This window comes from Lepisma saccharinum, chromosome 24 (genome assembly GCF_977018435.1).
Source record: "Lepisma saccharinum chromosome 24, izLepSacc3.1, whole genome shotgun sequence".
NCBI classification, from domain to species: Eukaryota; Metazoa; Arthropoda; class Insecta; order Zygentoma; family Lepismatidae; genus Lepisma; species Lepisma saccharinum.
In genome coordinates, this window is record NC_139252.1 from 59,317,405 (window position 1) to 59,341,920 (window position 24,516).

Genomic DNA, 24,516 nt, shown 5'->3' on the forward strand with positions numbered 1-24,516 from the left:
AGCTCTTCTCAGGTATTTCATTTCACTAGCCTGAATTTTACTCAGATGTTTATCTTGAAGTGGTAAACTTTCCATTCCATATGTTAATGTAGGGACCAATACTGATTTGTATAGCTGCATTTTTGTCTTTACTGCCACTTCTTTCTTGCCCATTAGGCCTCCCCAATGGCGCAGTGGTAGCGTCCTCGCCTTGTAATCAAGGGGTCCCGGGTTCGATACCCGGTGGAGGCAGATAGTGGTTCGGATTCCACTTTAAACTGTAGGTCCAGTCCCGATTAGCCTAACTGTGCATAAAGTGGACTTAAAACACCAAATCAATCAACTTTCTTTCCCATTATTGTTTTACTGAACTGATAATATACTGATAATATATCTTGGGACAGAACCAGATTCCAATGGAGTAGCCATTCGTGTAATTAAAAGTATAAATTTAGATAAACTTATTTCTAGTAACTTGCCTGATACAAAAGAGGAGAGGAACATCTTAGGGCAGAGCCAGATTCCAATGGAGTAGCCAGGAATTAGCAGCGTCTCATCTCCAGATACGAATTTCACAGCTTTGTCACTCTCCCATGTCATGTGAATTTCTTCGTAAGAGTGCACGGCTAAAGATAAAGGAAGAACTAGCATTATAACCAGGGGCCGGATTTATATGTACACTTATAATACATACATACATACATACATACATGCATGGGTGTATATATACGTAGTTCACGTAAGTGGGGGGGGGGATTCAACTTTTGTTATGATTAGGGTTGCTTTGTTTCATAAGTGAATATCCAGGGCACTGCTAACCGAAAGCTTGTTGTGAATGGGTGGGGGGGGGGGGGTTTGCTGGACCCGACAAAGTTGTGTGCATGTAGACACGAAGTCACGCTACTTAGTATTGATACTGTTCTCTTCATTATAACCAAGATATTAATTTTTATTTAGTATTACTATTATTTTTTTGCGTTTTTTTTAAATTTTATTTTTTTGTTTTTTGAAAAAAACACCTGTTGTGAACAAATCAGTATTGTTTTTATAAAATTTTACCTATATTTAATAACTAATAAATTTTAATATTTATTCAATTTATATTTAATTTATATTATTATTAATTTATATTTAGTTTGATGGTTGAAATTTAGAGAAGCAGAGGGCCAACAATAAAATGCAGCTAATTACAAAATTTTAAACAACTTTAAATTTAAAACCTCCATTGCAATTTTTGCTTTTATTTTGAACAACATTTTTTTTGTTTTCGAGAAAGTATGCAGCTGCCCAGGCCCAAAATTAAAACAACAGCTCTGCATATAATATATTAGAGCAAACAATATAAATTCTGCGAGCGCGCCAGCCAGTCTATAATTTAAATATTTTTTTTATTAATATAACAAATATAAAGATTTGAACTACAATTTTGCCCGAAAATATTTTTTCGCCTCAATAAAATTTAGACAGTTACAAAATATATAATTTTAACATTGTCCAAAATAAATTATTTACACCCCAAATTATAAGCAGCTAAAATTAATTAAAATAAAATATTTTTCGGTCTTCAAATCAACCCCGCAAACAAAAAATTACTGTATTTCTATGCTATACAATTATTATTTTTCAATGCAAATTTTAAATTATGTGGGGGTGGAGCTATAATAAACTAACCAATAACGAAAAAAAAATTCCACCCCGGTGGCAGCGTAGCCGGAAAATCAATAAAGAAACCAAAATACATCACAAACAATTCCAATACATTGCTCCAACCCTCCAAAAAAAACAACTTTGCTCAAACAATTTTCGATACATCGCTTGAACCCATAAAAAACATCAACACAAAACTCAAAAAAAAAAAAAAACTTTCCTCTTCACTTCAATGCAAACAATCATTGTGTCAAACAACTTCAGAATAGAACGATGTTTACCTGGTTTTCTTGCAATGCGTTTGTTAAAACGAAATTAATTTATATATGAAGACTCGAGGCGAAAATATATAACTGATTTGACAATCCCAATGCAGTTTCTTATCGCAGAAATTCAGAAACTGTCAGGAAATTACAGACATTTGGTCTGCAGTCCCATCTGGTGTGTGGAATTACTCATTCCATCCTCATCGCGTTCCATACGTATCCAATTTAGGAGAATAAAATAAGTCGGAAATTTTTATGAACAAGCGGATAGAACAGGTAATCTGGTAACTTTACTGAACCAAAAGGGGGGGGTGGACCCGTTGACTCCCCCCTTAACGCCCATGCATACATGTATCAATACATATTTATATATGAAGTTGAAATCAGTTATATTTTGTATTATCTTTGCGGGTCATGGCACGTACACTCGCAAAATTAAGATTTTATTTTCCATATTTGTACCTATATTAGGCTTTGTCTCATATTTTGCATATTTTAGTTATTTTACACCATATTGGTACAAAAACTACATGTCCAAGTGTTACCGAAAGAGTTGGATTATTTTTTTTTTTTTTGCGAATAACTGAAAGTCCGAAGTGACGTTAAACAAACTAAAGTTTACACCCTCCAATTACGTTCATTGTACCACTAAAATCTAATTTGCATTGTTTTCACACACATGACTTCGGTAAATACCCAATAGACTGACCTTGGGCTTATGTACTAATTCGTGACACCAATTTCAATATTGTGAACATTAATGTGCATTGCATTACACGTGCATATTAACGTAAGCATGTAAATACACATTGACAAATGCGGAAATACTTACGTGCGATGAAATCTAATTTGCATGTTTGCGTGTCTAGCGGGAAGTATTTGAAATTGAATTGGCATTTAATTCTCACGCTTTTCCTGCAAAAAGATATGGAATTAATCTGACAGCATCAGAGAAAATATAGACAGGTTTGTCCAAGTAACTGAGATACTGAGCTCGTAAAATAATTTAACTTCCTGTAACTGCTTGTAATTGAACGTACAGTGGGATCCACAAGTATTGCTCGGCAAATTGTCTATGACTATTTCCATTAATTTTTTCCTTACATCCTGTGTGTTTTTAAGCGATGGACTTTTATGTATGCTGGTGAAGAAGTTGTCAACAGCTTGTTTTGAGTTTTCTTTTAATTCTTGAAGCTCTTATTGGGTCAAATAAAGTGCACGAGCATGGTGATGGACAATTTGCAAAGTAATACTCATGGATCCCACTGTACAAAGTGTAAAGCCATAGTCGTCTGTTCGGTTTTGACCTCTAAATGGTGAAGAAGAAATTATGCTTGTGGTCAAGAAATTTTGGTATTTTTTTTTTTACAGAATAGGTGAATTTTCATTGTCATATAGGCTGTACTGGGATTTGATAAAATTGAATATCTGGAAATCTAAAATTGTATTAAGTTGTGGTTAAAATTTGTTCACTTTGTTTTTCTAAGAATTACATTCTTGTATGCATGAAGTTTTGTAAATATTAAATAAAGTAATGTGGCCATTCCCCATACAGGATGAAGTCTGAAGCATTATTTTTTACATGCATTAATAATAATTAAAATAAATAATAATAAAATAATTAAGCTCTATATTAAAGTACAGCTTCAATTTTCATTTTAACTGACCTTGTGGTAGGGGTTTTTCATTGAATAAAAATATATATTTTCTTAATTTCCAACTATACCTAAGTATGGCGCGATTAAATCCATGTTAAGAAAAATGAAAAAAAAAAAGGTGAAGAGAAAGTCATGAAAAGTCAAGAATTTTGGATTTGTTATTTTTGTAGACATCCTGTACGAATTTGCAGTTACAGCTCACCAACACTTATAACAGACCTTCAAACAACTTGAGCCCACCCTGTATGAATTTGCAGTTACAGCCCACCAACACCTAAAACAGACCTTCAAACAACTTGAGCCCACCCTGTATGAATTTGCAGTTACAGCCCACCATCACTTATAACAGACTTTCAAACAACTTGAGCCCACCCTGTATGAATTTGCAGTTACAGCACACCAACACTTATAACAGACCTTCAAGTTCAAACACCTTGAGCGCACATACTCACATTACAGATAGAGTCAGTGTTGCATCTTCCGACATCATGAGGTACTGTATGGTTTTAGCAGACTCAGTGCCACCAACCTCTTTCATTCCTTTGATGTGGAAGTCGGGAGTCCAGAATTTCTCCGCGTCATCTGGTTCTAGAGGATGCTTGGCTTTATTATTTCCGGTTTTCTCAGTGATGATGATCCTTTTGTCCTGCCAATGTAGGGTGACGATAATAGACACATCTATTTCCTGAAAAGAAACAATAACAATACAGTAGAATAAGGGAGAATTCACCGGCAAGCGACACTTGTTTCTTTGCTCTGTTCGCATGATGCTACCGATATAATGGCATTAATCTGTTTTGTTGGAGATTTATCTCTAAAGAACTAACCACGATTATTCTTTCTTTATATATTTTTATATTCGCATATAACAGAACCTTTCGGTTGCTCATTTTGCGATTCATTTGTTTCTGTGTAACTTCAATTGTTTATTTGTGTATGAAACCTGCACTCCCATTGGATGATTCATTCTGAGCGCGGTGCATTGTTACCGCCATATCTTTGCACTCTGCAGTTTAATGGGTTCTCACTTATCGGACAACACTTGAGCAACCTTGTGTTCTGACGTCACGGGAGAAGGCTTTTTAATTTTAGGCTAAATGCCTACGTTTTTAGGTTAGGCTAGATATGTCTAGAAAAAAAAGTGGGCGTCAAATCTCCTGCATATGGCCTTGAACGGCTGAACAGCACCAGCGAATCACAGACGTGCGGCGTTGCTTAGTTCAGAACCAGTTTCACCTCGCTACTAAATCGTGTACCTGGCGCTCGGATATAAATAGTTTATTTCAAGTGTCGTAGTTCAACAGATGGAAATATAATGAATTTGGGAGTATGTACGAAAAAAAAGCGTGATTGTAGCTTATGCCGTTCCCTCTATAGAAGCAATGTTATTATAAACGTATTTGCATTGTATCGTTTTTGCTTTCCCTTCCTTCGTGTTGCATTCCGAAACTTCCCGATCAGCAAAGGGAACAGGGCACGTACGTTCCCAGTGATGGTAGAAGTAGTTGACGAAGAGGATACCGTCACTGTTCGTTTTTTCCGTGTGTTTAGTGGGTGTGTGTGCAGCATGTCGTTGAGTAAACCAAGTGGTAGTGGTAGCGAGAGAAGAGAGAAAAAATACAGTGTTGTACGAATCCAAGCACGACGGGTGATTTTTCAGATGTACATTTTTTTAAAGAAATGTTCGAGCGAAGAAGAGAGAAGTAAAATTGACTATAAGAAGTGCCAGGCTCTAACAGCTCAATCGTGGGTGTGAATCAAGCTACTGTTTCTAGCATATGTTCGGGGGCAAAGCCATGTGGATCGGGGCATGTTTCAATCACCTAGAAAGCACATTAACGTACCGAAAAGAAAAACAAACTTATGTGACTTTGTAAAAGACGTAGTTCGTAGAACCGTCTTTGAATTTTACGATCGTGGCGAATTTCTTACTGCCAAGAAGATAACGTACTCCTGTTAACGAAGAACTTGACAATGTAATACAAGAACATGAGCCGCTTGTGTTAAACATGCACAACAATTACAGGAAAACGATTTTGTAAGGGAGATAGGTCGGGACGAAATTTTGGACCCAATTATAATACATTTGAAGGACAGTGACACAGAGGGCGAAAGTAGTGTGGTCAGTGACGATGAGGACAACGACGGCAGTTGGAATGACGAGGAGTCCCTGGCAGTCCCTCTGGCATAATCAGGTATATTCTTTTCTCCCATTGAGTTTATTATATGTTATATTATCAAATGTTCCGTGCTCGGCGTGACAAGGCGTTTCGCTCAACCACGCTGTCTCTTTTCCGTGTGAGATTTCGACATGGCACCGCTGCAGTGCGCTGCTATTGGCTATCGCCATATGCAGGGGATTTGACGCGCACTCTAGTGCTCTTAGCCTAAATAATAATTTTCCATTGTATTTATGCTAATGGAACCTAACCTAACCTCGTATGCATTCCTCGTCTGACGTCAGAACACAAGGTAGCAAGACTGTTGTGCGAAGAGGAAGTCCCCAGTTTCAGTGTTCGTGGAAAAGTCACTCGGGCAACAGCCGGAAATCGTTGCGGACAATTATGGATACCGTAAGCCTAACGTGACTACGTTTCATTCATAGCATTTCAGTGAAGTGCAGTCATATCTAATTGATTATCACAACAACATTACAGTGCTCGATAGCATTCATTCAAGAACTAGTGGCGTGTTATTGTAACACCAGCTGCAACCCTCGTGTAAACAGTTTCCCTAGGCAGGAGTGCAGGGAAGTGTAATTACGTGTTGTGTGTATATATTATAATACATAATTATAGTTATCAGTGTGTGCCTGTATTTTCTTTACAACTCCCAAGTAGATCGCGGTGAACTTAGCCCTATAGTGATATAATCCATTCCAGAGGAATGTAAGTGTTAACCTACAAATACGCTTATATTTAGATTCTACTGGTCCGGATCATCGTATTTTTTGGTCCTCTACGGACCGGAATTCGCGTACATTTTTGGTCCTTCAGGGCCGGACATATTCTACATTCATTTTTAGTCCCCTAAAACTTAGACTTACGAAACGAAAACTCACAACTCAAATAAAAATTAAAACTGTATTTACCTTGAAATTATTACTCGAGTATACAAATTAAAACATTCAGTTTCAACGTCACGTACATCAGCCGTCAAAATCACTCAACTCAACAAAGATTTATTGGACTTACAGCTTTACAGATGGCTGTTTATGCCCAGCATACATTATAAGTACATAATAAACATTTTTAATATAAATTTTACACACAAAGTTCATAAACGCTCTTAAATACAATTTTATGTAACTACATTAAGTCAGTCAGTAACAGAAGTATATTATAATTTTATATCAGCTTTTCTCAAAAAAGCAAGTATAACATATCCAATTCTAATATCTGGAGCATACAACATTGAAGTCATATTAATAGGGAAAGGAACATTAATTTTTGACAATGTTTTGTATAAAGTCTTTCTTCTCTCTGAGTGAATTGGACATTCCAAAATAATATGATGAGCATCACCCCTTAAATCACCACAATCACAATTCGGAGATTTTAAAATGTGTATTTTAAATAAATGATGATATGTTCTCGCGTGACCACTTCTTAGTCTATTTATTAAAACAATTGCATTTCTTGAACCTTTACAATTATAAAACCAAGGTTTTTTCCTAGTGTAATCAACATAAGGACGATAACTTTCACCAACGCTTTCTAATGCATTATTACACCATAAGTTCCATTCTTCAAAAATTTTCTTCTTAACCCTCGGAAGAAGATCTGTATAATGCAATGGTAACTGGATTGTTTCATTCATTTGAGCAGCTTCTTTTGCATATCTGTCTGCTTGTTCATTTCCGTAAATATTAATGTGTGATTTTACCCACACATAATGAACTACCTTTCCATTGCTAATTAAGCTATTAGTTGCACGAATACAATTGATGACATATGGTGATATTTTAAATAAATTTTTATAATTAGATTGTATTGCTTGTAAAACACTTCGCGAATCAACCAGTATTAGAAATTTCTGTTCAGGAACTGTACCAATATAAATCAAAGCTTGATATACCGCATATATTTCTGCTGTAAATATGGATGCCTCCACTGGTAACCTAAACATTTTTGATATATTTCTTTCAGTATCATAAAGAGCTGCTCCTACTCCACTTTCAGTTTTAGACCCATCTGTATATATATGATAAAAGTCTTCCCAAGATTCTCTAAACTCAGCTGAATGATTATATTTCGGGATATATATATTTTGAATTGGTTGTGTGGGAAATTCTAACGAGTATACTGGCAATGTTCTTGCTATGAGTACTTGACTACATTCATGGTGATATTTACTAAATAGTTGTACCCAAAGGGTAGCTGATTTATCATTGGTTATTCCTGAATCATGCAGCTCTAAAAGATTTAATAAAACATCATTGAATGGATGCCATGGTGAATGTTGTATTTTAAATAACATTTTTATTGCAATTAACTTTATCCTCACAGAAACCGAACATTCTACTGACTCCATATATACCACTACATTAGGAGTACTGTTCATTAATCCCAAACATCTTTTTAGAATTTTTCGTTGCTGGACTTCTAGTGGAGAAAGTTTTGTTACTGGAAGATTACACAAGACCATTAATCCATAATCTAATACTGCTCGATAATAATTCTTATAAAACATAAGCATGCTGGTAGGATGTGCTCCCCATTTGGTATTCGCCATAGCTTTAAATAAATGAAATATTTTATCGGATCTATTTTTCATCATATTTATTTGATACTGCCATGATAATGATGCATCAAAGTATACACCTAGATATTTTACTTGTGAAACAATTGGAATTTGTAATCTCCTATGATTAATGTTGAAAATATTTTGAAGACCCTTATGTTTAAATACTACTATTTTGGACTTTTCTAAAGATATTGATAATTTCTTCTGCTTTAACCATTGGTTAAATTCTATTAATTTATCTTCAAACATTGAAAAATCTTTCAAGTGATTGTTTGAGTCTAAATATATACATACATCATCAGCATATTGTAGAAACTGAAATGGGGAATCTATTATTGTTTTAATATCTGATAAATAAACATTAAATAATAATGGGCTAAGAGGACTTCCCTGTGGTAGTCCTTGTCCAATATATATTGGACCTACCATTTCTGAACCAAAATGAAAATAAAGTTGTCTTTTAGATAACAATTTCCATGTCAATATGAGTATACAATGAGGCACTTTTAGTAATTGTAGTTGTCTCAATAGAACAGTAATATCTACGTTGTCATATGCACTTTGAATATCAATAAAGGCTGAAAGTACTGATTGTTTTTTGTTAATAACGCTATAAATATGAGAAGATAATGTTACTAATGCATCCTGGGTTCCATAACCTTTACGAAATCCCATTTGTCTGGGAGAAAATACCTTTTGACCTTCCATAAACCACTCTAATCTCTTTAATAAAAGCTTCTCAAAAATTTTTGCCAATACGGAACTAAGAGCTATTGGGCGATATGACTGACCCAACGAAGGGTTTTTTCCTGGTTTTAGAATTGGCATAATAATTTGAGAGGTCCATGCAACAGGAATTTTACCCGATAGGAATATTTGATTGTAAATTTTACATAAAATGCTTAGTGCATTCTGTGGAAGATTTCGTACCATAGAATACGTAATTCCATCAATGCCAGGAGCAGAATCTTTAGACCCTTGAAGAATTTCATGAATTTCATTTACAGTGATGGAGGATGTGAACCCCTTTGAGTATTTTGATGTAGATGAGAACGTGTAGAATATATTAGGAGGTTCGCAGGCTGATGTAAAGGGTGTAGGAATTACTTTATTAATAAAATCAGTTTTCCATTCAGTGGACAAAGGTAAAGTCCGACTTACATGTGCTTTTCTAAGTGATCTGAACTTGCGCCATATGACGTCTAATTTTGTTTTAGGGTTTATTTCTTCGCAATATTTTTGCCATGAAAATCTCTTAGCCTTTATATATACTTTTCTAGATTTTGCAGTAGCTCGTTTTAAATTTATCAAAGTTGCAGGTGAAGGAGCACTTACAAATTGTTTCAATGCTTGCATTCGCTTCCTTTTTGCTTGAAAACATTCTTCATTCCACCAATCTATTTTAGGAAAATTTCGATCATATTGCGGTTTCAGTCGCGGACAGGCATAATCCATAACTTGAGTTATTATATCCACAAATTTTTCATATTGTACAGTATATTGGTTTTGATATTCTTTAGCTGAAAATTTTAAGTCTAAAACTGAATTATATTTCATCCAATCTGCCCTCTTTACGCTCCACTTACGAATTGTTTTTTGTTTTATTAATTTTGGAAATTTTTGAGATGATGTTAGCGTGATGAAACATGGAAAATGATCACTAGTTCGTAAATCAAAGTCTATTTCCCATACAAATTCAAAACACTGATTATCAGATATTAAAGTTAGATCAATTGAGGACATATTGTTTCCATTTGGTGGTACATGTGTTGGAGATCCATCATTTATAACTGTCAAGTTATTATAATCCATCCAATCTTCAACTGTCTTTCCCAAAGTATCAATTCTATGATCACCCCACAATGTATTATGACAATTAAAATCTCCTGTTATGATAAAGGGATGTTGAAAGCCAGACAAAAGAGAATTTAGATGAGAGCTCTGTATTTGTTGAGAAGTATAATGAGATGGAATATACAAACTAATAATATTATAAAGTAAGTTGTTTAACTGCATTTTTATACCGACCACTTCTACATTATATTTGGAAAATAAATCATGTGTTGAATTAAACTGAATTTGTTGAAATGGTACACTTTCATGAACAAAAATTCCCACACCCTTATTTCCCACATTATAATCATTTAATATAGTATGATAGTGAGCAATATGAATATTTTCTGATTTTAAACCCCATACCTCACTAACACAAATAATTAACGGGTGACACTCATCTATTAATTTAATTAATTGAAGTTTCCTCGCAGAAAAGGATCTTAAATTCCATTGTATTATTAATGGCAAGATTTTTCTTTGCTGGCAACACATTGTTGTTTTAAATTAGGGGGTGTCCCCGAAATCTTGTAAGTCTTGAATTAGTTTTAAAATTTGTACAGAAATTTCGTTACATTTTAATATTATTTTCCTAATATATAATAAATCATCACTCACTGAAATTGTTGTGGTTAGTTCTGCTATTAGATGTAGCAGATTTACTAGCGATTCTTTCTGAGAAGGACTCTCTGCTGTTGTCCTGCGTCCAATCGAATCTGATTTTCTCTCCTGTTCCTTAGAGGAACACGTCGTGCTCACAGGTTCACTTGAATTACCCACTGCTGATGATGTTGACGCAATTTGTGGATCCTTGTGTTTATTTTTGTCCTTTATCAAAACAGGTTTAATTGTTTTCCTCAATTGTGAAGCAGAATGCAGTCTAAAATTTTCCCCGTGTTGTTTTTTAAAACTTTCATAAGACCGGTCAGATTCTGGTGGCACTTTCTTCCAACAGAGGTTACTCAGATATGTGTCATTTCTTCTATTTTCCCAATCTGTAACAGAATTAAATCTGTTTGTAGTATAATTTTCTGATGTGCAAGGGCTTTCCTTGTTAATTGATTCCTTTCTTATCTCCAGCAATTTAGGAAAGTCTTTAGCAGAGGTCGCATATGTTCGCCGTTCATTTCGTGGATCAATTCCAAAAAGTACTTGTTTCTTTGCATCTTGATAGGAGATGTTGTTATAAGCAATCAGCCTTTGTATTTCTCTCTCTTGCTCCCATCTTACACAAGACTTATCGGTAGATAAGTGGTTTCCCTTGCAATTAATACATTTAGGACTGGCATTGCAGATTCCATGTTCCGCTTGACCGCATCTATAACACACGGGAGAGGATTTACACTGTGTTTGTGAGTGTGAGAAACGGAAACATTTCTTGCATAAAATCACAGATCTTACTTTTGGCTTCACTTCAAATATTTGTCTCCACAACTTCACTTCTTTTGGTAACTGTTGAGATTGGAATGTTACACTAATGAGTTTAGTAGGTTCTTGTCTTACTTCCCCATCCTCATTGAAAAAAGTTTTCTTCATCCTTATTACATCTATTATTGGAACTTCAGCTCTAATGTCTTCGATTATCTCGTCTACTGGGATGTCGGTAGGTACACCATATATTAATCCTTCTCTCACTAATAGACCTTTAGGAATTCTGGCTTCTAAATGGTATTTTTCCTTGATGAATTCATTTTTAGCAAATTTATTTGCATCATATGCTGTGCGAAATGACAATTTTGCCTGCTTCAAACCACTTTGTTTAACGAATTCAACATCAACCTTCTCCTTACACAAATTATAACCTAATTTTACCGTATTCAGGCTCTGTGATCCAGGTAATGTACTGTCCACCAACACGATATATGGGCCTTGATGTCCCTCATAATATAAAGACATATCATATGCCTCATTTTTATATTTAGCAACACCAACCTTTGTACTTGCACTTACTTTCGGATTTTTTGGGTTTTTCTCCACTTCAGGTTCCGTGCATTCTTCATTAGATCGTCCTCTTTTGAAAGAAGTCTTATCACTAACTTCCATTTCCGCTAACTGTTCAGGTACAATCACATTCATATCACTCTGGATTGCTTGCATTAAATTTTCTTCATTAATCTTCACATCCTGAGCCATCTTGGGAAATCACAAGCGTTTTTATTTCGCTTTTCTCTTTCACATATCAAATGTAAAATGTATAGAGAGATTAATCTTGTAACTCTAGAACTATTATTCTCAAATCAAACTTCAATTAATTAGATCTCAAACTAGAAAAACAAACAATTCAACACGCTATTCACACAGAATCCAAACGATACCACCATGAAAACTCCGCCGTCAAAATCAATAAATTACATCACCTGGCAACCAACACTCGAATATCTCAAGGTTAGTCGATAACCATTGCAACAGACTACAAATTTGAGTCAAACAGATTATGACGTCATACTTTGATACAAGTATTCCTCTTTATATTTAACATATTAAACATTGAATTTTATAAATTATGTGTGTGCGTAACAAATAATAATAATAAACAATAATGTTCAAATAAAATAATTATAAACATTAAATAAATAATAAAAATATATAAATTAATTAATATTATATTGTTATTACACTAATTTTTAAAAAAGATGGATAGAGATATAATACTATGTATTCATTATCTAGCTTACCTGTAGTTAAGATCGGCATAATTTGCATAAAACAAGTGCCCTGGCAAATAAATTCATGTCAAATAGATGAAGAATTGAATATTTATTGAAAAACGAAAAAAGAATTTTATATCCAATTGGTGAAAAGTAAAGTTTTTGATTAATATTTTAAGCATATTGTCATAAATATGTAGTAGTGTGCAAACATAAACCTTTGTCTCTGTCCTTCATAGCCGTATGATCCCAATATAATCCTCGCCTTCCGATAAATTCAGAGGAAATTAATAACCATATATTTTCATTATTTAATTTTAGTACTTGTTAAATCTTTCGGGGGGATATGGACCCCCCTTCCTAAATACGTCGTTGAAGGTTAGTGATATACCCTCTTTAGGCTTGGAGTTTTTCTTAACATTTCTGGTACCATCGAATTCCACCGTGTAAAGTGAAGAAATTGTGTAGCATTTTGATGCCATAGCATATTTCACAGAATGGTTCCTCATTTTCTTAACCAATCGGAAGCGAGCTCTACGTCACGTGTGCAGATGTAATGGCGGTCGAGTGTGATGTAAGCCATGTATCACTTCACATTTTTAGAAGCCGATAACTATTCAAGCGAGAGGAAAAACATTGTTTCAGGTATAAACCAATTACGCTGCTTAAATGCATGCTTTATATTGCAGTAAATATTATCAACATTTCAAAGAATAAATTTAATCGAAGGTCCTAAGTAGAGTACAAGGGTTGATTGCAAACATAGTAAGAACTTGTTGATAAAATAAATCCTCTGAAAAAGTGGAAACAGGTGCGTGCATTGTTTAGAACCTCTGCTCACTATGAAAAATAGCTATTCCATTGTCTTACCCTCTCCACTTCGTACAGCCCGTTGATACTTTCTATCACAAGCCTGATGTAAGTTTGCAGAGGGCCTGGATTATCTGTAACACAAGAAACCATGTTCATAATTGAATTTGATAATATAATAGTTAATCAGTAAAAAGGTATTGGATATATACATTAAAATAGAGCATCTTCTTTATGAATCAGAAAATATATTCATTACTGTTTGGAATAATCGTGGATTTAAGATATACAGGGTGGCTCAATAAGTCATTTAACACCCTCAGTACAAGGCCACTGCGGCATGGAATGTGAAAATGGCGATGACCAATCATTGCCTGGCCAAGGAAGAACCACATTGACGCCACCCACACGGTCGGTGGCCATCTTGATGTCCGCCATCTTGAATTCAACTTCAGAATTTTAAATGGGAAGGGGGTCGTGGGACATATCAAAATGGGCTAGAATTTCACGAGAAATGCAATGGTGAAGGTTTTTTCGACGTATCTTTAACCAGTAAAAAGTTATGACTGAATTCTTGTATCAATTTGCTCCTTTTCGAGGTGTTAGAAAAATGCCTTAAAATTTGTTTAGCGCATCGGTAATGGATCGAGATCAAAGTGACGTCTAGGGAGAGAAGTTCGCATGCCATTGCACACGATTTTAATCGGATACATCCATGAAGAGCTGTGCATTATGAATGGTTGTCGCTAACAATTTACAGTGTGACGCTTCCATTGGATTAAAATTCCTTCACAGTGACAAGGCTAATGTTTATGTTCAGAAGGAAGTTCATAAACAGAATATCCGATGCTTTTTATCTCATAACCCATTTTCGACAGATCAAAGCTGAATGGTTAGTGTTGGTAAGTTAATGGTGTGGCGTGCTGTGTGGAACACGATTGGTTAGTCAATTTTCCATCAACGGAACCTTAAATGCTTAGGGCTACTTGGATTTGTTAAATAAACAGTTTTTTTCATCCTTGCTTATGGAAGAAGGTACTTTTTACAGAGTTTTTTCAATAGGGAAGAACACCACAACACTTATGGGAACGTTATGAACATGTTTTTGTCCAAAGTTAGTTATCAGATGACAAGGGTCGCATATTCTGTTTATGAACTTCCTTCTGAACATAAACATTAGCCTTGTCACTGTGAAGGACTTTTAATTCAATGGAAGCGTCACACTGTAAATTGTTAGCGACAACCATTCATAATGCACAGCTCTTCATGGATGTATCCGATTAAAATCGTGTGCAATGGCATGCGAACTTCTCTCCCTAGACGTCACTTTGATCTCGATGCATTACCGATGCGCTAAACAAATTTTATGGCGTTTTTCTAACACCTCGAAAAGGAGCAAATTGGTACAAGAATTCAGTCATAACTTTTTACTGGTTAAAGATACGTCGAAAAAACCTTCACCATTGCATTTCTCGTGAAATTCTAGCCCATTTTGATATGTCCCACGACCCCCTTCCCATTTAAAATTCTGAAGTTGAATTCAAGATGGCCGCCGACCGTGTGGGTGGCGTCAATGTTTTTCCCCCTTGGCCAGGCAATGATTGGTCATCGCCATTTTCACATTCCATGCTGCAGTGGCCTTATACTGAGGGTGTTAAGTGACTTATTGAGCCACCCTACCCTGTATTTTGCTGATATAAGACAGCAAAACGTGTCGTATTTTGTAATTTCATTATTGTGCAATTGTCCGAATTACCACAGTGTCATTTTGCGAAAGGAATGATATAGTCAAATGTAATTTTATATTTATGTATGATCAGTGGCGGCGATTAGGGGGCGGCGTAGGGGGCAGTTGCCCCCCGCTACTTTTGCCCCCGCACTATCCTAAACCATATGTACCAAGGGGAAGTAAAGTGCCCCTTTCCACCCAATTTTGGAACCTTCACCCTGCTGTTTTGGAACCCAACCGCCGCCACTGTGTGTAATAGTATGTGTCAAATTCTTAAAAGTTACATGCCGGACCCTGTGGCCGAGTGGTTAGCACATCGCGCTGCGACGTGTTCGAATCCCGCTCGGGCTTGGTTGTTTGTGAATGTCCATTCATCAATTTCATCATTCATCCCCATCTTCGCAAATTAGCCAAGAGGCACAAAACGCGAAGTAAAATAAACTAAATCAATCAATCATTAAAAGTTACATAAAAGGTTGGAGAAAGCTTCAAAATGAATGTCCACACAGTATGTTCGAGTGTGATACCGGATTTTTCCTTAATTTGCCTGGAAGGGATCTCTAGCATATGATACACATTCATCTTGCTTCTTCACCACTAATGTAACGCCCTTGTCTTATTTTATCCCTCATAGAAGCATATGTGTGTGTGAACAAGAAGTGAAAGAAGTCGACATTAACTTTAGTAAGATATATTTGAGGTCAAAATTAATTAATTACTTATCATTATTGTTGTATTAATCAAACTGTACTTGTACGTACAATGTACCATCACGTCAGTAGTTTTGAAATGTATACAACATGGAAATATAATACTTCATCGACATATATACAGTAGTTATGAAAAACTAAATATGCTGACCAAGGCAGTAATTTATTTTATTAAAAACATAAACTAAACGTAACGTTTCAACCTTCTAGCAAGGTCTTCTTCAGACTCTGTAGAGAAGAAAGGTGAAGAAGACACAATGAACTGGAATGGGGGACTGAAGTTAAACAAAGAATGGAATAAGTTGTTAGAAAGAGTGGAAAGGACAAGAAAGAAAGAGGAGAGGAGAAGGGAGAAAATGAAGGAAAAAGAGCGTGAGATAAAAAGTACAACCACATTCTATATGGAAGTAATTATGTTTAGCCTTTTAGGTGAAAGTACAGTTGGCAGTGAAAGCCACCTGCTAGAAAGTTCCTAACAACTTTCTAATAGTCTGGAGGGAGTAATGTTTGTGTATATATAATGCCTTTTTGTGTATCTTGTTACTTTTGTACTTGATACAGAGTCTGAAGAAGACCTTGCTAGAATGTTGAAACATTACGTTTAGTTTATGTTTTTAATAAAATAAATTACTGCCCTGGTCAGCATATTTAGTTTTTCATAATCATGGAAACAAGGCTTAATGGTGTTAAAATATACAGTAGATCTGAAACTCACCTTCGTCTTCTGGCAGATCATGCTTCTCATAATCATCCGGGATCTCGAAACCATCAAAATGGCCTCTTGCTCTCTTGAACAGCAATGCCCACAATAGCCTTCGACAAAGACAGAAGCGATAGAAATTAAATTTATAGGAATTTGAACAAAATTTGGCAGGGGTCCTTCTGACTTTCGTATTTTATTTAATTCATTTTTACCTAAAGTTTCCGATGGAATATGACCATTTGAGACAGTAACAGCAGAACAGCAAGAAAAAAAGTACAGTACAAGATGGCACAGATAAAAATGTAAATTGCACATACATTGTTAACAATTTTCTGAAACTGTGCTCTGGCAGGAATACGCGTATGCCAATATTTGCAGGCAGGTTCTGAGGGAGAAAGCGTGTAGAAATGAGATAGGTGTAGAAGGGAGAGTATTGTAGTGGGTTTGTGAAGTAGCTTTACATTGTTAATTCTACCAATTTTATTAGGAATGGAATCAGAACGTTACAAATTTCTTTGTTCTCTGTGCACACGTGTTCACAAATGTTGTAAACAAGTTTGAAATGTAGTGAATAGAAGTGGAGGATGAATAAATTATGTTCTTTTGTTGTATATACAGGGTGATTGGTAATTCGACCTATTCCTGGAAAGGGGTAATACTAGAGCACATTTGCAACAAATTTGACCCTATGCACCGGGGGTCGAAAATCAATGGGTTTCGAGTTATTGCAGTTTGTAGATTTTCGTGACATATTCCGACTTGCGACCAAAAAACTACTAATTGTGAAAAAACTACTACACCCTGGGCACTTAATCGACATGTTGCTAACAGCTGACGAATGAGTGACTACTGGGAAACAAATCCATGCCCAAAATTCCCATACCCACAGAAAGAAACAGTCATTGGAGCACACGTCATGAAGAAATTTGGAAATTATCGTTTAAATCGAAGAGGATTACTCAAAAAAATGGTAACACACTTAGCGTAAAAATTACGGATAAAACTTCCTCATTTCATAAGCTCTCCAAAATGATACAAATGTTGTTCAACTGGCACACAGGTTGGGGGAAAAATTTGAATATAAAGCGGAGAAGGCGCGTAGGGTCAAATTTGTTGCAAATGTGTCTAGTATTACCCCTTTCCAGGAATAGGTCGAATTACCAATCACCCTGTATAAAGAAATGGATGTATATGTGTGTATATACGTATATATGTATGTTTGTTCGGGCATAACTCTCGAACGCCTGGAGCAATTTCAACCAAACTTGGTACACGTATCACTTGCAATCTGGAAATAAATACTGTGGGGGTAAGACACTCCTGGCATCCCTATGGGTGGGGGTGGGAAGGGGGTAACATGTGAAAATAATCGAAACCGACCGATATTAGTGTGGAATCCATAGTTTTCGGGGTCGGTGAGAGGGGGTGAAAAATAAAATGTCAAAAATGACCTACATTAGTGTCGAATAAATAGTTTTTGGATTCGCTAACCGAATTGGTGACATTCACGATCACATTTGAGAGAGAGAGAGAGAGATTTGCTTTCTCGATCACGATCAACAAGTCAAAGAAGCAGTCTATTAAGTGAAGCGCAGTGGGTTTAAGATCGCCATGTTTCTCCCACTGACAACTTTAATAGAAGATTGGGATAAATAAATACCCGGACATCGCCGGGTAAACAGCTAGTAAACAATAAGAACGAAGGGGAAACTAATTTAAAAGAACCTTATATATACAAAAATATTATTTTCATTTAGTTTTCCCTTAGTTCTTATTGTTTATAACAAAATGACATAATTTATTCATTCTCCACTTCCATTCACTACATGTCAAACTTGTTTACAACATTTGTGAACACGTGTGCACAGAGAACAAAGAAATTTGTAACTTTGTGATTACATAACAGGTATTCTAATACTCTGATGTAAGTTTTTTAATATTTTAAACCAAAACACTGGTAAGTTAATGCTTATAACTGGAGAATTTTTGCTCCTTGGAAAAGGAAATTGTGCCCTCATACTGTGGCAACACTGCCGATGGCAGTCGAAGAGGATTCTACTGATCACTGATTCGTTGTTTCCCAGCCGCCACCTGGAAATGCGAGCAGTATAGCCAAAAGTGGCGAAGTAAAATGATGCAAATCAATCATTTAGAACATGTAGGATCCAATGCTCACCAGAATATCACTGTTGGTCCTGAAATTATCTGCATGTCTACAGCCCGAGTCCTCTTAGCATTGTAGCTGCTCGCGGAAACACGTGCGTTCGATGCCTGACTTCAGCTCCGTCATGGACACCACATGCAAGCTCATTGATTTTGCAAAAGCAGTTAAAAAATTATTCTGTATTCCATTGGCCTGTATCTAATCAGCCGTATCATAGTCGGGCGAAGATAGATTTCGTTGATTGCCGTCACGCGGTTAGCTAAGTGGGCGGTACCGCCCCGTAACGGGCGGCGTTGAGCCCTCTTTTGAAGTCTGCGCCTCCTTGCGGGCTGTGTACTCTTATTGTTTATATTTTTTGTCTCTTTAGTCGCTTTTCTACATTCTATTTGTTTCGAGATCCCTGAGTCTTCCTTCATTAACTTAATATTGTTATCATTACATTCTCCAAGCCAGTGTTACCACATGCAGGGTGGATACATGTCAAGATTGCAGGCGAATTTGAAAATACTTGTTCCTCTTCCATCAAACTAGATTCAAGTTCTTAAAAGTGGGAAACGCATTTTTCCTTTCTTTCATTGGGTAACAGTGGCGTATCCTGGATTTTCATAAAGGGCATGCTGTACACAATTTTTTTAAAACATATATATTATGGAATTGGGGATAGCATTATTCAATAGTTGACGATTTGCACATTAACATTACTAAATATTGCATAACGTATAAAGTAATGAAATATGGATAATAAAGTTCAAAACTCACCAGGTTTGATGTCTGATGTGGAAGTCTTCATAAAATTATAAAATCACTTCATATTTATAAACAGTTTATATTTACATTGGAGATTCACAATTTAGGTTTGTTTGGCTTATGCAAATAACATTATAGTAGAGGCCTAAATTACAATCAGATATTCAGGAACAAAAGACCAGACTTAATTAAAATAATTTAAGTGTAAATTCTGCTCTTCTGTTTTGAGTGGTAAATTCCTTTATAACATCTTCGTAAAACGAGGGCAATGCTTTCATTTTCAGAAGCAGCTCTTTTTCAATGGATAATATACCAAGCGCCCTTAATCTTTCTTGCGATTGGGTTGCTGTAATATAATTATTAATTCTTCTTAATGCTGAAAAAGATCGTTACACTGATACAGTTGAAGCTGGTATTGACAAAATGAGTGTAGCCAACTTGTAAGTTTCACTCATAATGTTATGAATATTGTTCGTGTTCGTTATGGTCCTAGTTATGTACAGGTTTATTTTCAAACTCGGGGGAAGAATAGAAAGCAATCAACTCATTCTTTAGCTTTACAAAGTCAAATAATAACAATAATCCTGTATCACACCCTGTTTCATTTCTCGTCATTTTTTAAAAATATTTCGGGAAAATACTGCACTAAGCCATGTGGAACTTTGAAAGAGGCCCAGAAATAAAATTAAACCCAACTTTAAACTAAATGTGCATTGCACTGTACCTCCAAGGTAAAAAATCAATCGCTGCCACTTCTTTGTTCAACGAAACAACAAGCATACTCTTCTCTGTAGCTGTCACCTCACCGCATGCAGCCAACGCGATATTCACGCATTGTGAAGAGGAAGAAGCTGATGCGGTACATCGGACAGCTTGCTCTGCGACGACATTAATGAGCATTTCTACATTCTAATTTCTTCATATAGGAGAAGTATTTATTTTACACGAGAGCGCTGAACTAAGCTTATATTACATGTCTTGGATCTGAAGTGAAAGAAAGTAATAATTATTTTCCCACAATTGACGCATGCGCCCAGAATACGCCTCTGTTGGGTAATATCTGATATTAGTTTGAGTCTCTTTTCCGACATTTTGGCTAATCGCGACGATAAAGTTGAGCGATGATATGAAATTCGAACGGAGGAGTGTGCTAACCACTCCGCCCAGGACTTCGAGACGTTGAGTATTGTACCCTCACCCCCCTAAAAAAACCACAGTCTAATTAAGAATTGTAATTTGGCTTAGGAACAATCAGTATATTTTCCATTACATTTTAAAATGTTTGTAACAACACAGCTAGAACATACCTAATGTTAATTAACCTGAAAATTTTCATATTTTTATTTTTCGCAAAATGCACAATTTGCTACCAATAATTTTAATTTTTGATATTCATTTCTTTATTTCATTCATTCAAACACAATATTTTCGTAAATTAGCGTCTTCTATGGTTATAATGGTTGATGGAGTTTTGTGACAGCGGGTTTCAATCTTTCCTAAGATGAGGGGGGGAAACTTGACCCAAAAGGGGGGATTTTTACATCTTGAAAAGGGATATTGTGGTCCCAAATTGTGGCAACACTGCTCTAAGGTCTTGCCCGAATTATTATTTAACGAGCATACCTACATCGATTCAGCTTCCAGTAAATTCATGATTGTGACACGTGCGTATATATATATCATACAAATACATGCAAGTTTGTTTATTCAGAGATAAAAAATGAATGGACTGCCCAATTGTTTATTCTGTCTCATTGTTGTTATCCTGCCAGAGTCGAACAAGAGTCAAGTACTGCCTGTTTCACGTAGATTGCCTTCTAACTACAAGCTCTTTGTTGATGTTCGATTCTTGAGAATTGCTCAAAACACCACGCAAAGGGGATCGATTCCGGGATGGCGTAGCTGAATTCATCATTCATCCACTCGCTGGTTCTCGAAGGGACCCCAGCCCACTGCGAGGGGTGTTTAAATAAATAGAATGGCAACACTATACCGCGTTTGTTAGAACCTGTCCCCTTTCCCGCGCCAGCGATCGCTCGACAGTTTCGGTGCCAATGAGAAACGAGGAAAAAATCGTCTGCTGGGCAGCGAGGAGCGAATGGGAGCCAGAAGAGAGGCGCTTACGTGGACGCTGTTGCGACGTTGCGTATTTTAATTGGCTGCCTGGCTTTGACTTTCCCCAGCACGGAGAAAAGCCAGCGAACAGCTAGCGCGGAAGCGGGACAGGTTGTAACAAACGCGGTATAGATATGGGTTAACACCCTCTTCAAGACTGAATCGGCATAGCTAAGTGATAGGTATTTACCTGTCTCGTCGTAGGTGAAAATAGCTCCTTCACCTTTACAATCCTGACCTCCCTTCTCATTTACGAATCACCAATGACGAATGACCCCCCGTTTACCTCTCTCGTTACTATTTATTCTCCTCCCCCCCTTCAAGTCAATCACCTCCGTTGCCCTCCTGTAAGGCGTAAATTTGCTGCTCTAGATGCCTTAATTAATGCCAACAGAGTGAAATGGTCAACATTTTGCTCTGTTGGGATTTACAGAGCTGTCCTGCCATGGCTCTATGAGCGTCCCACAATCGGCAGAAGTGGGGTATGGTTGGTGGACTACAATGTGATCCTCCCAGCTAGATCCGAAGGATCCGCTGACCAACGACAGGTGCGGTCCTCCATTCATATTGGCTGTTAGGCGTAGAGCTGACAACTCTGCACTGTAAAAACACATGTCCAGAAACAGCATTATGAGGCCATGGATGTTCCCAAGGTAAAATATTCCGGAGGTAAAAATAGTCCCCCATTCGGATCTCTGCGCGGGGACTACTTTGGGAGGTCCCTGGACTAAGGATAAGATCTACATTAAGAATAAGGATATTAAATTAGGCACCTGGAATGTTCTGAGCCTTTACCGGCCTGAGGCATTTCAGTGTATGATTAAATCAAGAAGACTTAGGTGGGCAGGCCATGTGGCACGAATGGGAGAGGAAAGAGGAGTTTACAGGATTCTTGTTGGGAAACCTGATGGTAAGAGACCTGCAGGAAAGGAAATCGGTAGGGATGGAAAAGAGTATATAGATCTTGCTCAGGATAGGGACAGGCGGAAGGCCTGTGTTGCTGCAGCCATGAACCTTCGGGTTTAAGAAAGCTAGATAGTTAGTTAGTCTAGATGCCTTAATTCCGGCAACTTGCACAATGCCTGACTAATACATTCCTTAGTACTTCCTACTTACAACTCCTCTTAGTGATCAAGACTTGGGGCTCTGTTACGTCGCCTCCACTGGATAAAAATTCGACAAATTGATTTTTTTATAAAAAATATTGCTTGCCGATCCTTCCCGAAGAGGTTTTCCTTTTATTTGCTTTTTAATAATAAAAAAAATCGATCGGTTGTAAGATTAACAATGATGGACCCACTGTTATTGATTGTACGCCGAGACACATAAATAAATGTGTTCCGACTGCATAAAGTTTGTGTAATCGAGTCGGAACGCGACTGTTCGTATGAGCGTTTATGACAACTCTTACACACACATGGTTCTTGTTAAGTGTTTACTCAAACGTCACTCAAGAGTGTGTCTTGATGACATCGCACTTGATATGGTTAACTAATACCCGACAGTCTGGTGTCATGGGCGTGGATATCGAGTCCATGCAACGTCAATATTGGAAGCGTAAATACTGTTTGTATAAATATCGTACGTAATCATTTCGTACTGGTCGATGATAGTGATATATATATATATATATATATATATATATATATATATATATATATATGGCGCCTGATAAATATCAGTTTGTCGATAATGTACCCAAATGAACATTGTATTTTATACATAGGTTGCTATTTATGTATCCGGAACTGGCAACACTAATGTTGCTAGGTAACATCTAATATATCCATCGTAAAGTTGGACATTTCTATGGTATATGTACCCGGAACGTTGTGCTTACGGATGCTATTTTTGTTTGTTACAGGGTGGGCCTCCCCGGTGGCGCAGTGGTAGCGTCATTGTCTTGTAATCAAGGGGTCCCGGGTTCGATACCCGGTGGAGGCACAAGTTGTTCGGATCCCACTTAAAACTGTAGGTCCAGTCCCGATTAGCCTTACTATGCATAAAGTGAACTTAAAATACCAAATCAAACCAATTGTTTGTTACAGGGACTTGAAAATTTCATCGGAGGCCAACAATAGAATTAACTCGAGAACATTTTCGAGCAATGATTTTCTACGACTTTCGACGTGGATTATCTCAACAACAGTGCATCGATCAACTCACTTCGACTTTTGGCGATGAAGCGCCATCTAAAAGCACTGTATATCACTGGTTTAGTGAATTCAATCGTGGCCGTCGTTCGCTCACGGACGAATCTAAAGAAGGCCGTCCAAAATCGGTTGTTGTGCCAGAAAACATTGATGCTGTGCGAGAACTGATAATGCAACATCGTCATGTGACATATCGTGAGATTGAGGAATCCCTGGGCATTAAAATGACTAGCATACATAAGATATTGCATGAACATTTAACCGTGATGAAGATTTGTTCGCGTTGGATCCCGCATAATTTGACAATTACTCAAAAAAAGGCTCGTGTCGATTGGTGCAAACAAATACTCACAAAATACAATCGTGATGCTTCAAAAGCCGTGTATAACATCTACACAGGTGACCAATCTTGGATCTATGCATATGAGCCCGAAAGCAAACAGCAGTCGACGGTGTGGGTGTTTAAAGATGAGCCAAACCCAACAAAAGTTGTTCGTGCAAGGAGCACTTCGAAGCAAATGGTCGCCTGTTTTTTTTGGGGAAAATGGACATGTGGCTACAGTGCCACTAGAGAATCGTAGAACCGTCAATTCTGAATGGTACACAAC

General features: G+C 36.7%; 1 protein-coding gene and 1 long non-coding RNA gene across 2 annotated transcripts in view; both read right to left on the reverse strand.

Moving 5' to 3' along the window:
• Window positions 1-464: 464 nt before the first annotated feature.
• LOC145978370 (uncharacterized) lies at window positions 465-6,729 on the reverse strand. Its single transcript, XR_014440687.1, has 3 exons — window positions 6,642-6,729; window positions 4,003-4,235; window positions 465-605 (listed from the first exon to the last, which is right to left on the reverse strand). It is a non-coding gene; the product is annotated as an uncharacterized LOC145978370 (long non-coding RNA).
• A 6,888-nt stretch (window positions 6,730-13,617) lies between these two features.
• Window positions 13,618-24,516, reverse strand: part of LOC145978194 (glutamate-gated chloride channel-like) — an 87,589-nt gene continuing 76,690 nt past the window's right edge. The window contains exons 8-9 of the mRNA XM_083110636.1: window positions 16,742-16,839; window positions 13,618-13,721 (exon numbers count right to left, since the gene is read on the reverse strand). Of these exons, the coding sequence (XP_082966762.1) occupies window positions 13,618-13,721; window positions 16,742-16,839 (202 nt within the window). The remainder of the gene's footprint in view (window positions 13,722-16,741; window positions 16,840-24,516) is intronic.